The sequence below is a fragment of the Trichosurus vulpecula genome, chromosome 2, assembly GCF_011100635.1.
Source record: "Trichosurus vulpecula isolate mTriVul1 chromosome 2, mTriVul1.pri, whole genome shotgun sequence".
NCBI lineage: Eukaryota > Metazoa > Chordata > Mammalia > Diprotodontia > Phalangeridae > Trichosurus > Trichosurus vulpecula.
Genome location: NC_050574.1, coordinates 210,951,463 through 210,965,868, shown reverse-complemented (window position 1 = coordinate 210,965,868; position 14,406 = coordinate 210,951,463). Strand labels below are relative to the sequence as shown.

Genomic DNA, 14,406 nt, shown 5'->3' with positions numbered 1-14,406 from the left:
AATAGTTTCAGATACAGATATCAAAAGCAGCATTTTGAAGAGTAATCCAAATGTAAACTTCTAAGATTTGAAAACTTTTTCATTTCAAAATCATTTTTTTACTTATGTAGGAATGAAAAAATTATTCTTGCATAATGCTGACCATACTGGAAACAAATCCCTACAGGCCAAATAGTGTCAAAGTAAAACCATAGGTTAGAATTGGGAGCTTTAGAAATCATATGGTACAACACCCTCATTTTTCAGATGGGGAAAATGGGACTGAGGGGCTGATGTGAGTGATTTAGGCAATCTCAGCCATGGTTACTCACTTGAAAAGGGAGATACTTAAGCTCCATGTATAGCTAATGCAACTGCAGTTTACATAAAACATGAAATATTACAAACAGTGGTTGTAAAAGTAATGATCATTTAAAACCATTCTGAAACTTATGTCCAAATACATGTTTTCTTTCAAAGTAGTCACCACGGGACCTATTTATGAGAGGACATATACAACATATACACTCCTGAGCTTTACAGGTAGTAAATAGAGGTGACATTTGAACCCAACGCCCTGACTTCAAATCCTACGTTCTTTCCACTAGATCACTTTACAAATCATGCAAGAAAATCTGATCACTTAATTATCAGTTTATTTTCCACTCACTTTATTCACAAGGAATATAGAACTGAGACATGGATGAGACCTTAGAGGTCTAGTTCATCTCCCTCATTGTTACAGGTAAAGAAATTCATGCCAAGAGGTTTTCATTTGCACTTCACAGGTAAGAAGCAGCCAAAGTTTGCATCCAGGAACTATCTTTAAATCCAGAGCTATTTCCAACGTATCACTGTCCTGTACATTTAGCCTTTTCCAAAAACCAAATAACAAAAATATGCCACTGAAGACAAGAGACTCTGAAGCACTGAGCATTTAACAGAAGTTTTACTTTGCCCAAACACATTGAGGATACAGCAAATACCCTGGGCACATTCTTGTCTCCATATGGAAGTATGCCAGCAGGGAGGTATGGTGACTTGCATGGTCTTCAGATATCTACTTGGTCAGGGGGGCTCCAACTCCTCAAAGGTGTGACTTTTTGCTCTCTTAGGAAGCTGCAATAAGGAAGACCGGGACCAATCAAGTCCTGGGGAACAGCTTTGTTGCCTTTTAGGAAAATTAATCCCTGGTGTAAGGTATCTGGTCCTATCACATATACCAAACAAACCAGGTATTCTCCATTATGAAATGCATAAATCCATTTACTCATACTATTATTTTTCTAACTGGCTTACCCTTAAGCTGGTATTTACAACTTAAGCTTTCATTTAGCCCATAAAATTGACCCAACCAACAAGTATTTATAAAGCAAGCACTTGGCACTGGTCAGTGGCATCTTAAGTAGTTCTGGCAGTTCCTTTATTGATTTAGCATAAGAAATAAACGGAGGTTACATGAGGGTAGTGGGAGAGCTATTATATAAAGATATCATTTAATATTTCATTCTGGTGAAGCAACCCTTCCTAGTAATTGTCAATTCCCCTCCATTCCCCCTGTGAAGACATGTATATAAAGCCTACAAAAGTGGGAAAGAGAAAGAAAATTCTGTCTGGCTACTGACATGGCCCATGCCATGGTGGTTTTTCCTCTCCAGCTTCTTGGACCACGGCTTGTTGATGACATCCAGGGGAAGTCAGAGGGAAGAAAAACCTGCTTCACAACACTCAACTTGACCCACACAATCAGAACGTACGCCCTAAGACAAAGGTTCTTAACCTGGGGTTCATGACTTTAAAAAAAAAAAAAAAAAAGGACGTGTGTGTGTGTGTGTATACACACATATTTAAATAACTTTCAACAATGATTGCAAAGGAAACCAATCTTAGACTACCAGCTATTTCTTGAACTCCACATTCCATCTGTTCATTGTAGTTATATAAACCATCCTCTATGCCCAGAACGTACCCCTCAATCTCTCAGAATCCATGCCTTCTTTTCCAGGTTCACACAAGGTGGCAACCTCTTGATCCCCCCAAATCAAAGAATCATATATACAAGAAGTGATCCTAGAAACTTGTCTGGTCTAACCCCCTCAATTTATACATGCTCATGCTAAGCTATTTCAGTTGTTTCTGTTTTCATGACCCCATTTGGGGTTTACCTGTCAAAGATACTGGAGTGGTTTGCCATTTTCTTCTCCAGCTCATTTTACAGATGAGCAAGTTACACGGTACACATATATAAGGAAAGTGACATTCAGAGGTTAAGTGATCAATCCAAGGCACAGGCATTTAAACTGGCAATAAAAATCAAACCCAGGTCCTTCTGACTGAAAACTTGGCACTTTCCACATACATCATCATTCCCCTAACATGTAGTAGTAGTACTGTTTTTTCTTTGTACTATACCTGTTATATACTCTAACTCCCTCCACAGAATATATAGTAAGGACTTTTTTTGTATTCCCAGTATTAGTACAGTGCATATTAGGCACTTGAGTGAGTTTACTGAATTTAACTGAAATCAATAACACCATTTTTTGATGAAACATCACATTTTTTGATGACAGGAACAAAAATATAGTCAAATAAACTTAGTATATTAAATGGAAAGTGTTTTTAAAACTTGGGGTTTGTGAACTTTATTTTTTACTATTTCAATATAGTTTCCTTTCTGTTTCTACATATTTACTGACTCAAACACACTCAATTCAGAAGCTTCATAATAATGCCACAGGTGTTCAAAACATTAAAAAAAAAAAAACCTTCTGTACAGAGTCCAGGACACCATCCTGGACTGCACCTGAAACTTGAAAGGTTTTTTCTGCTTCAAATATATTTATGCGCACTACAAGTAGTAGCTACATCCTCCATTACAACATGAAAAAGCAAGAGTATTTCAATATTCTTAATGTGAAATGAAGATGTGGAGATCTGCAACTGTTCCTGTTTTCTCCCCCATTCTGGGGCGGTAAGGAGGAAGAGAAGTAGGAAAAAAACAATAAATTGAAAAGAAAGTGAAAGCATTCTTGAGGTATCAAGAGTGTAGTTACTAAAAATGGTATCCTTAAGTTAATATTGTATATTTATTTTAAAGGCAGACAAATAAAGGCAAGCAAGTAATAAGCAAATCAAGTTTTCTTGTAAAAGAGTTGTCATAATTTAGTAAAATTAAATTCCCTCTGAAATGTTTTCTGAACACCAATTAATGGAAAATAATTCTAGGACACAGTATAATATAGAAATACTCACTTTTACCTTAGGAAGAAAATGTTTTAAACCAAACCCTGATTCAGGTGTGGATGAACTGACAATACAGTCTTAAGAACCTGACCAAGCCAGAGGGAGTGTCTCATTGGCTGACACTGTTCTGCACAGTAGCCTACTAACTATGTAATAGAATTAAATTAATAGCCTTAATTCAGCCCTTCCCTCCCCATGAAGAGATACATTAGAATGGAAATGTTATCTGTGAGACTCTCTCTTAGCAAAAAGTTTTGCAGAAAGAAATGAGACTTAGTCCTTCAATAACAATACAAGATGTTCCTAAAAGTCTTAGTGCAGTTTTAAGTCATTAAAGCTTAATGACAAGTTTAAGCTTTGTTAAAGCTTAAAACTGCACTGAGGCTTTTCTGATATCCTGTATTTCATGATTGTTAGGCCTATACTAGGAACCAAAATTAACAGGGATTCCTTTTCTCTTAAAGTAACAAAGAAAAATTAAATACATGAAAGCTGAAAGCTTAAAAAAAGAGACAAATATCAATTATATATACATCGCATTTATTTGTAAAGAAATGACAACATTAAAAAACACATTGATAACCAGTGTTTTAATTGTGAATGTGGGATCTAAAAAACTTTAATTAACAGCTTAATTAAGGTTGCAATAATTTTGTTAAGTTGCATTTTTGCAGAGAATTCTGAAATAAAAATTTAGAATTGTAATAGCATATCGCATATCAAATACAATCTGATTTTCAAATCAATACATAATTCCATCATTTAAACATTTAAGTCTTTGTAATCTTTTATTGCTGTTTAAGTGAATTAACAGTTTAAATTTGTTTTAGAAACCTAATACTACAGCTTTTCAGAAAGTTCCACTTGCTTCCATTTTTTTTAAACACTGGAATTGATTATCAAAATGAGACTGCAACTTAAGTTTAAACAGAAAAATATCATCCCGCACTGTTTTCTGCCCGCCCCTCCCTCCCATCTTCAAAAGTATCCAATCTCTTTACTAACAAGGGATAAAACTGAAATGGAATAATCTTCCATAAATATAATCTGACTACAGCAATCAGAACACAAGATGAGAGGAGGGGAATTAAATACTTGAAACAAAGCTAATACTTTCCCACTCACCTCAAGGGAAAAATCAACATGAACCTGCCAGTTTGTGAACATATTTTCACTAGCCATATTTCAGGGCATAGCAGTGGAGTTTGAAGCCAGCAACGTTTGAAATAAAAGTAGTAATATTCAATGTACTTTTAATAAGCATCCCATCCCCCCAAATTATTATTTTGTATCAATTGTTTGCAGCTCATTTGTCTCACGTGATGTTAGGCCATGTCAAATGCTCTGTTGTGGTCTCCATCTTCTTCAGATTCATCCTCAGAGGCTGTTGAAAGAACAGTAATAGAATCAAAAAATGACCAAGATATAAAATGGTTACCACAGAGAACAATGTCTGAAAAAAAAAATTTGGATTTCAGATCACAATGTGGTGAAAAATGGCAAAATGAGGTTCAAGGATATCATCTTAAGAGACTCCACGGAAAATTTAACTTGTTACAACTCTCTAAGGAAAAAGCACCTCACAAGATTGGAGGGTGAAGGTAGGAGTAGCTTATTAGTTTATGAACACTCACAAATTTAAAATCATGAAACTGTTACTTTGCAATAATACAGTGCCAAGAAATAGGTTTATTTGTTCAATTTATTTAAAATGATCAGTTAAGTTGCCTATAGACATAGCCTGAATTAAAATAATGTCTTTTGTTTAAAGACATGACCCTTTGTTGAAAACTACTCTATTCCACTTGTTTCTATTTCATTGACAGAAAGTTAAAAGTACCTAAAATTCATGTGATTTTAGCAAGAAACAACAAGACTCACTATGATCACAGAATACAGAAGTTACATAAGGATGCCCCAGGATTTCTTAAGGGAAGTTGAATTATTCAACCATGAAGGAGGAGTTAGAAAAGCCCAGGAATTCGGAAGTTAGAAAAGCCTGAGTTTTAATTAGAACTCTGACACTACTTGGCAGTAAAAAAGCCACAATCTTTTCCAACATCAGATTCCTTATTTAGAAATAAGAATATTTACACTACTTACCTAACAGAGTTGTTGTGAGGAAAAGTACACTGCAAATCTTAAAGCACTATGGATTATTCTTAAAGTCTGTAGACTGGATTACAAGTGATGGGGAAAAAGGGGTACTACCAATACAAATGACTTCCCAATTTTCATGGGGAAAAAAAATGGTCTGTGTTTTGTACTTAATAAAGAGCAACACTGATCTTTTTAAGAATATCCAGTCAAAGTTAAACCCATTTAAAACAACATGTTAGGGGATGGAGGAAATTGCATGCAACACTTAGGTATTCTAATGGATTGTATAGTACTCTATTATGTTTCTTAATTTTATTCATCCCTGCTAGAATATGGAATTCCTTTCAAAGAGACATTAAAATTTTTTAAATTTAATGAAATAATCTAGATTCACATTTTTATTCCCCTTTCCCTGCACTTCATTCCACAAAGAACTTACAACTTTAAGTGTGCCAGTCCCAGGTGTGGGACTATTTGTAGCTCTAAATTGACAAAGAAATGCCTTTTCATGGATATAATATTACTTTAAAATTATCAAAACAATCCATAAGAAAGGAAAATTCAATGTTTACTTATCTTTAGAAATAGCTTTTTCTTCCTTCATTCTCATTCTTAAAAGAAGTTAAGCTATAACAAGCAAATCAAGTTTCTACTTTTATAAAAATGCTGTAAGACTTTTTTCTATAATTCTTCCTTTTATTCTCTGTTGCTTTTAGAGTTGATAAATTTGGGGACAAATTATTTTATTTTAAAAATTGCTAAATGGGAGATACTAACTGAAAATATGTTAAAGGACTCTGGGGACAATGAAAAAACCTATCAGACCAAATAGCCAACCAACATCAAAAGCACATACGGTACAATACACTATGTTCTTTTTCATAAAAACTCACTTGTTACTGAATTTAAGAAATAGTCACTCCTGAACTTGAACTATGAAATTCTTAACCATTCCAATGAATTCTTCTATATACCATGTTCACATTAAGATTAAAAGTGTAATATAAAAAATAAATGTTGAGTATAAACAAAGTATTGCTAATTCTTAAAAACAGGCACCTGCTGATAAAAATCAGATATTAAAAAAGTGTCTTGGAATTACAAAAAAAGACTGCTTTGCTATGTGTAACATGCATAATCCAGACATAATTTGGAGTAGAAGTGAAAAGGACAGGAATCATCTAAACAACAATGCGGTAGAGGCTTGTTTTGTTGTTTTTTTGTTTTGGGGGAGGGCAGAGGAATACATGGAAAAACAGGGTTCAAAGACATTTGACATTTTCATATAGATGATAAATTACTATTAATATCTTAAGGCTTATACAGTATCTTAAAATGTTTTCACATATTTAAAAATGTAATTATGTAAATTTAAGAAATGAGATTAAAAAACCATTTAGTTATTGTTTTAATCCCACCTAAAGAGCTGAAACTGATCAGTTCGAGGCATGTTAGGGTTTCTTTACTTGAAATTTTGGTCCCAAGCAAGTCCAGTGACCTTGAATATCACTCCCCCCAATTAAAAAAAATTTTTCTCAAAAATTCAGTTTCTCTGAATCTCTGTCCCCTCCCCCCACAACTCCTTTTGTTTTCAAATTGGGCTATAAGCCCGCCAAAATGACAATAAAGCTAATACAGCACATGCCTTCAAAAAAGAGGTACACTGGTAGGTTTTGTTCAGTGGGTTTAATTTGCAATAATAAATTCGACAAGTCTGGGGAGGGGAAATGTCACCTACTTTCAAGATCTTCCATATGTGCCTGAAGAGTTCTTGCAAGGTTAATAAACTAGAAACAATGCAGAAAGAAATACAGTAGTTTAAATGTTGTATATGGATCTACAGCATAAGTATAGGTGGTTTATTTTACTTAACACAAAGTTAAATATCATTTTAAGCCCTTAAAATCTAGCTACTAGGGCAGGGGCAGGGGAACCTGTGACCTTGAAGCAACATGTGGCCCTCTTGGTCCTCAAGTTCAGCCCTCTTGAGTTAATCCAAACTTCACAAAAAAAAATCCCCTTAATAAAAGTATTTATTCTGTAAAATGTGGACTCAAACAAAAGACTGCACCCAAGGACCCAGAAGGCCACAGCTTCCCCACCCCTTTCTCCTCAATCAATTAAAACACATAACTTAAGGGCAATATTTGAAATACGTGCATGTATATACATGCTATTAGCAATAATCTAGGTCTTCAGGAAACTTTTTACTTAACACTAGTTGCTGCTTTAATTGTTTACTAAAATGAAACATAGTCATGACAATCCCTTGAAGAACAGAAATAGAGTTGGTAGATTTCATCCAACAGTATTCATTCTTTGCACTGAAGCAAATCACTTCAAAAGGTATTCTGATTTTGAAAATTCTATAACCTAGAAACTAAGTGGTTTCAATTTAGAGCTAATATACGATAAGACAACTGGAATTCACATTAGAAATAGAATAAAAAACTCATGAACTACTAACTACTACTTTTTCTGTCTAAATTTAATGTAAAAGTTAAAGAAAATTGCGGTTTCAAATTGAATTCTATGCTAAAAATCTTCATAATCACATTTATGGTACTTAGTAGGCAAAGGGACAGTCAATGGTCAAATACAACAATTCTGTTACCAGTTTTGTTGAAAGCAGAAAAGCTATTTATAATTTGGTTACGAGTTTACAAAATTCCATAATTTCTAGAGAATATATGGTCAGGAAATTTTAATTCCTTTTCTGTGATAGCTTAATAATTTTTTAATATTGTTATTCTATTTTATCCACCAACAGATGGGTATAACATCAAGTGCTGACAATGAAAAACTTATAAAATGGTCTGATCATTTTCACAGACAGCACTAACTTCCTTCAATGAAGCATCTGCTTCCATTTTTTTTTGTATTTTGGTTTGTTAATAGCATAAGGTATTGAACTTCATTTACATGACAACTTCCAAAATCAATATAAAATATATATACATTATAGCCTACATTAGGGAACCTTCTAGTTCTACTTAACAAGGAATAGAGTCAAATGTAAAATAAATCATTAAGACACTACATGAGCAGGTATATTCAGGCAAGTGTATTTCAAAATATTAATAATGTCTAGTAATATAAAGTCTAAAAGCTAACCAAAATAAACAAATCCTTAATGGTGACATGTAATCACCAAAAAAAGATTTGAGACCAAGACTTGCTTGGTATGATGATGAATCAAGTACTACCTATGATAATTACTACTTGCTGGGATAATCGTTCAAGTAGTTTATAAGGGCATATAGAATGCGATTCAAGTGCCCTGTAAACATAAGATAGTACCTAACATTCGAGTTAACAGTATAATTTGGAAGCATAAAAATGGTGTTACATTTGCAAAAAATTTTGAAAGGTAGTACTAGATAAAACTACAACATTTCTTACTTCACAAAAAACCAGTTAAGCTGGCTGTAGAAGGCTAATTGCAGCAAAAACATTTTAAAAATATCAAATTAGCTTATAACTTGTATCAAGAAAATGTTTAACAACAAACACGAAAATTAATCAGGCACATAATCCCATAGCCTGAAAAGAAATATTACATCAGGTCTTAAATGAAAAATCTCAACATTGAAAAGTGCTCAAGTTAAAAATAAATTCACTTTACTAGATTTTTTGCTAGTAATTTTACTACAGTGTATCTCTAAATTATTGTCATGAGACTTCACCTTCACAATCTAAAATAGGGAATACTGAATATTTGAGGGTCTGATTTAAAAGCAAATGGAGAGATGGTATTTTTCATCTATCTTCTAAGATTAATCAAAAACTAAGCACTGAGAAACTCGGAACTTAGATTGATCTCATCTAACCCCTTTTAAAACAACTGTTCTCCAACTGCAACAAAAACCTACAATGAAAGATGAAACTGTTTCAATACAAATAACAACTATATTTGAAAGATGTTTCTATACAGGTGTTGATTTCTAGCATGATCAAATAATTTTTTGAATATTTTTGAAATTAAAATAGAAATAACCTTACTAAAAATTCTTGTAAAGTTTCTGGATTTGCGAGTTATATTTTATATTTCTATGCTATAAGAAGTTTGTTATGAAAGAAACATCCTTACTCTTATATTAACAATTCTACTTATATTTGTCATCATTCAAAGTGAAATCATTCTCTCTTTGAAGAATAAACCTTTTTTTCCCCTATCCTTGAAAATGTTTTAGAGAAAAAATATTGGACATTGCACAGGAAAAAGTAAATGTCTTAAAATCTTCACTTAAAACTACTTTTCTCCTAAAACAATCTATATATTTGTTAATGATTTACTTCCCAAAGCTAAACTACTGATTCAGCCTGTTCTCCCATCCCCACCTCAATATTACTTACTCGGACACGTGTGCTAGCTTCACTTGCAGTTCCCAGCATATCAGAAAAGCTTTGTTCACATAAATGCAACAACACAACCAGGTACAGACCCGAGCTGATAAACTCATACTCCGCCTTTAGTAGAGAGGAAAAAAAATAAGAATAGTAGAATTGAGATTTGGATATACAGTGACTCAGTTCCCTGTACTCATCAACATTAGATGTCCTACCAGGGAATAAGGTTTAAATTTTTTTTTTAATATTCAGAAAGGCCCTCTCATTCAGAACACCATGCCATCTGTTGTATGGGAAAGATGTTTATTTAGGCATAATAAAGGAAAAAAAATCTGCTGACCTTTTTAGGAATAACTGATGCAGCCCTTGAAAAACAACCTGATTTTACAATTGTGTTCTTTGGCAAATAATTTATTTTTAAAAAGGACTCAATCATGTAAAGAGCTAAAGAACTTTATTTGTTAATTTTCTGTTAATTTCAGAATACTTAGGTAACTTATTCCAGAAATTTCTACTCCCTTGGCTATCGTGTTCCCTTAGCTATAACTTAAAACTCATAAAAACTGAAAAAGGAATTAGATACTAAAACTTCCCGGTATGTAAAAACCTACTTCCCAGTATGTAAAAACCGACCTTTCTTTACTGAACAGCTGGAAAAGTACTGGTGGACTACTACTTTGATAGGTAGTATGGTCCTAAATAGTATTTGTAATGTCAAAATCTATCTGGCATCTGTCACGGTCCAGTTAATGCACCTGAAATGTAAGTTGTATTTTTAGCAAAAGCTTCAGCAGTTTGCTAACAAGTTGTCTAAGAAATCTTTAATCACTTCTCTAATTCTCAAAGCTAGTCATCCCTCTAATGTTAGTATTACTAACCTAGGAAGAATCCATCTCTACAGAAGTAAAAAGGGAAGCGGAACTGCCTTAAAAACTAAGTGTGAATTCATTCCAGATAAGGAAATTCTATTCATATACACTTCCAACATGTTGCATAACTAATCATGGATAATGAAGAAGTTCTCCTAACACTAAAGTCAATCACTCATAACAGCCCAAGCAAATCAAGGCCAGGAAGATGGACAAATGACTATTACCAGTAATTCCTGGCATTTAACAATTACTTTAATAAGACTATTGCTAATTTGGTGAGCCACAGCCTTCTCATTCCATCAGGAATATTTTAAAGGACCAAAAGTTCCAGAGTAGATGATAAAACTTCTAGAAAAGAAAGTCAGAAGACAATGTCTCACTCAAAAGCTAAAGTTGGAATGGGTCATCAATGACCATGTTTATTCCTATAATTCTGTTCACCCCACATTCTCTGAAGCAAAAGGCTTTCTTTCCTCTTCATACTGTCTTCCTTGCTTTGAAAAGAACACATACAACTGCCAAAATGGGCTGGCTCTTCGGATGTTAAGATCAATCTTCACTGTTAGTACAGTTTGACAGATAACACTTTTCTGCCCAAACAGAACAGGCTTTATTTTCATTATGACAAAGGGTTAAATCAAAAGGGGAACAGTAAGCAGCAGGTAAAAGTTGGAGGGAATCACATATCTCTGCCACTCCTTTTCTTATTTATTTCCTTTGAACCCATCAGTGCTAATACTAACCTTCGCAATAATGTACCACAGTGGAGAAGCTACCGTATCACAAAAATCGATGGTTCATACGGCAGATAAGTTTTTTAAAAGGTACTCAATTACTAATGAACAGGTTTCTTTTGGGCATTTCAGGTTCTAATGAGAATTACTAGAATAATCAACTATGTTGTATCAAAACCTCAGTCTTTCTGTCCTTACTAAAAATAATCAAAAATAAACTGGTTCAATTTTTATTCTTGATCATTTAAGTATATAAAAACTCCTTAAATGTGAGCTGTTTTTAAAATTTTGTTTTCAATGATTAACAAAGGTTGTTGGAAACTAATCAACTCAACCTCTTATAGTCACAATTATGGAGGATAAGAGAAGGCAGAGAATTATGCAAGTGAAATGTAGTTGAAGAAAATTACCATTAATTTGACTATAAAAAAATCTAATATTTTACAGGGATAGTAACAGTATAATGTTAAAAACAAAAATAATTTTTCAGAGTTAAATGGGAATTCAAAGTGTGAAAGGGGAAGCAATGAGGGGAAACAGAATGCTTAATAAGGCATATTGCTCTACTCCTTTCTTGGGGTTTTAGAGAGGAGCTAAAGCGGATTGCCACAAAACTGTTCATAATTTCCATTTGTATAGGAAAAGTGCTTGAAAGTGGTCAATACCTATTCACAACAGGCAGCTGGAATCAGAAAAATCCTGAGAAAAGATAGGAAAAACTAGTACGACTAATTTTGGGAAAGTTTTTCAAACTTGATTTTTAACTTTTTATTTTAAAAAAGTAAAGGATAAAGGCAGAAAAGTCACAGAATAAGTTCTGAAAGAAGAACTCCTAAAATAATGAAAAACACTATTTTTTTTAAAATTCAGGGATCCTGACCATGATCAAATCGATTTCCTCAAAAGTTGTCCTCTAAGCAGAGAACAGACACTTACCAAATTAGGCAAAATATACTAACTTGTTCATTTGCATGAGCCCTATGAAGTTCATGAATATCAAAATCCTCTAGGTTAAGCTGTAACTTTTCTTTACATAGTTCACAGGTCGTTACAGCTTCCAATGATGAACCTAGTAAAAATAAAATTCAAAGTTAAATTTTATGTTCATGTACAGCTTCCAATGATGAACCTAGTAAAAATAAAATTCAAAGTTAAATTTTATGTTCATGTACTTCCACAAAGCTATGTGCATCCTTATGCCAAACCATCTTAAAGTTGACATCATTAACATATCAAGTTTATTTATGAAAAACATTAATTTTCAAAGCAGGAGAACAAACATTTGAGTAGAGAAACAGGTAATTTTCAATATGCATGACAAACAACTCCTATTGTCTGAAATAAGTCAATTGCTGAGGGTTTGCTTTTCCCAGACAACTTTGCAAAGGAATGGAATTTACACTGTCTTCCTTGGACATAGCAACATGAAAACAATGACAAAAGTCTGTTCTAATAACTTAATGTCATAAACAGGAAGAGACACACACCCTGGTCAAGTGTGTTTGGCATGTAAATACCTACCAATTTTTAGGGGCTCATGTGCCACTAGTCCAACTGCTTTGGGAATATGGAAAGGGGTGTCACCACTGTCTGAATCAGCAGCATTTCCTTTACCCAAAAATAGTCTTAACCCTCAGTCACTTTTAGATTAAGCTCCAAATGACTAATAGTAATGCTGAATCAACCATATATTGTGGTTATTTTTTTAAACACTTAATAGCATTTTATTTTTTCTTATTACATGTAAAGAGGGTTTTCAACATTCATTTTTCTAAGATTTTGAGTTCCAAAGTTTTCTACCTCCCTCCTATCCCTCCACTCTTCCCTAAAACAGCAATCTGATATCCATATATATGTACAATTATGTTAAATATATTTCCATATTAATTGTGTTGTGAAAGGATAATCAGAACAAAAGGAAAAAACCAAAAGAATGAAAAAATGAAAAAGTGAAAATAGTATACTTCAATGTGCATTTAGACTCCAGTTTTTTTTTCTCTGGATGTGGTTACCATTTTTCATCATGACTCTTTTGAAATTGCCTTGAATCATTGTATTGCTGAGAAGGGCTAAGTTTATCATAGTTGGTCATCACATAATTTTGCTGCTAATGTGTACAATGTTCTCTTAATTCTGCTCAATTCACTCAGCATCTGTTCATATCATGGTTATTCTTAAAGGAATACAAAGTTAAAGTTAAGGGTAGTTTTCTAAGGGGCAATTTATTAATAAACAGAATAAAATGTAATAATCACAGAGTATAGGACAATTTGAGAACATAAATGTAGGAAGGCAGGAATAACTTGTGATAAATATCATCACTACCGTCAGGTAAAGAAGTGAATGGGAAATGAATACTCAGAGATCAGGAACACCTAAAGAGTCAATGTACCTAAAAATGTGTTGCAAATTCCACTTGGTTTTTACCATAAGTTCAATGAAGAAATAAAACTCTAATTTGTCTTAGGCTGAAATCACTTTGTCACAGATTTAGAGCAGGAAGGGACCTCAGGTCATCTAGTCATATACTTCATCTAGAGAAGAAGTAACTGAGACCCAGAGAAGACTTAGCTGATCTGCCCAAGGTTACAGAGAAGTCCAGCAATCTTTCCAGTGCAGCACATTTCTTGCCACAAACTTAGTTGCTCCCTTACACTACCTTTTTATTAAAACTACTTGCTTATGTAGAAAATCTGTATCTAAGAAACAAGAACATAAATGACCATGGAATTTACAGAAAAGGACCTTTAGTGTCGACTAACCTTAATTTTGCAGATTTATTTGAAGCCCAGAGTTTTATTCAAGGAAATGCAATCAGTTTGTGGCAAAGATAAGACTGGTACCCTGACTAGAATCTACAACTCTTTAAGCATTGAAGCATACTTTTTTCTACATGTTTGAGTTCAAGTATTGAGGAAACTGTGGAAAGGGCTACTCAAATTTAATTATAATGATTAAGTTTCTGAAGGCAAATAGAATTATCTAAACAAATCTACAAGCTTTTCCAAATGCCAGTGAAAAATCATCAAATGTAAGTTTCTTAGCATATGGATTGAGATCAAATAAGTCTTCCATTCTGGTAATAACTAAAATTGTCTAAATTTCACAGTATTAAAAACTGATTA

General features: G+C 33.3%; 2 protein-coding genes across 14 annotated transcripts in view; one reads left to right on the top strand and one right to left on the bottom strand.

Moving 5' to 3' along the window:
- LOC118835778 (CD302 antigen) overlaps window positions 1-14,406 on the top strand; it is a 204,233-nt gene that overhangs the window by 188,569 nt on the left and 1,258 nt on the right. For 2 of the 6 annotated variants that reach the window (XM_036743034.1, XM_036743029.1), the window contains one exon: window positions 4,704-4,826. The exons of 1 other annotated variant lie outside the window; for it this stretch is intronic. In XM_036743034.1, the coding sequence (XP_036598929.1) occupies window positions 4,704-4,824 (121 nt within the window). In that variant the 3' untranslated portion in view covers window positions 4,825-4,826. Of the gene's footprint in view, window positions 1-724; window positions 2,608-4,703; window positions 4,827-14,406 lie in introns of those variants that run through there. 3 more of the 6 variants (XM_036743032.1, XM_036743030.1, XM_036743031.1) reach the window with 3 other exon arrangements.
- Window positions 3,745-14,406, bottom strand: part of MARCHF7 (membrane associated ring-CH-type finger 7) — a 47,631-nt gene continuing 36,969 nt past the window's right edge. For 4 of the 8 annotated variants that reach the window (XM_036743036.1, XM_036743041.1, XM_036743042.1 and 1 more), the window contains 4 exons: window positions 12,241-12,350; window positions 9,682-9,795; window positions 7,064-7,112; window positions 3,745-4,609 (listed from right to left, as the gene is read on the bottom strand). In XM_036743036.1, coding sequence (XP_036598931.1) covers window positions 4,551-4,609; window positions 7,064-7,112; window positions 9,682-9,795; window positions 12,241-12,350 — 332 coding nt within the window. In that variant the 3' untranslated portion in view covers window positions 3,745-4,550. Of the gene's footprint in view, window positions 4,610-7,063; window positions 7,113-9,681; window positions 9,796-12,217; window positions 12,351-14,406 lie in introns of all 8 variants that reach the window. The other 4 variants (XM_036743039.1, XM_036743035.1, XM_036743038.1 and 1 more) reach the window with 3 other exon arrangements.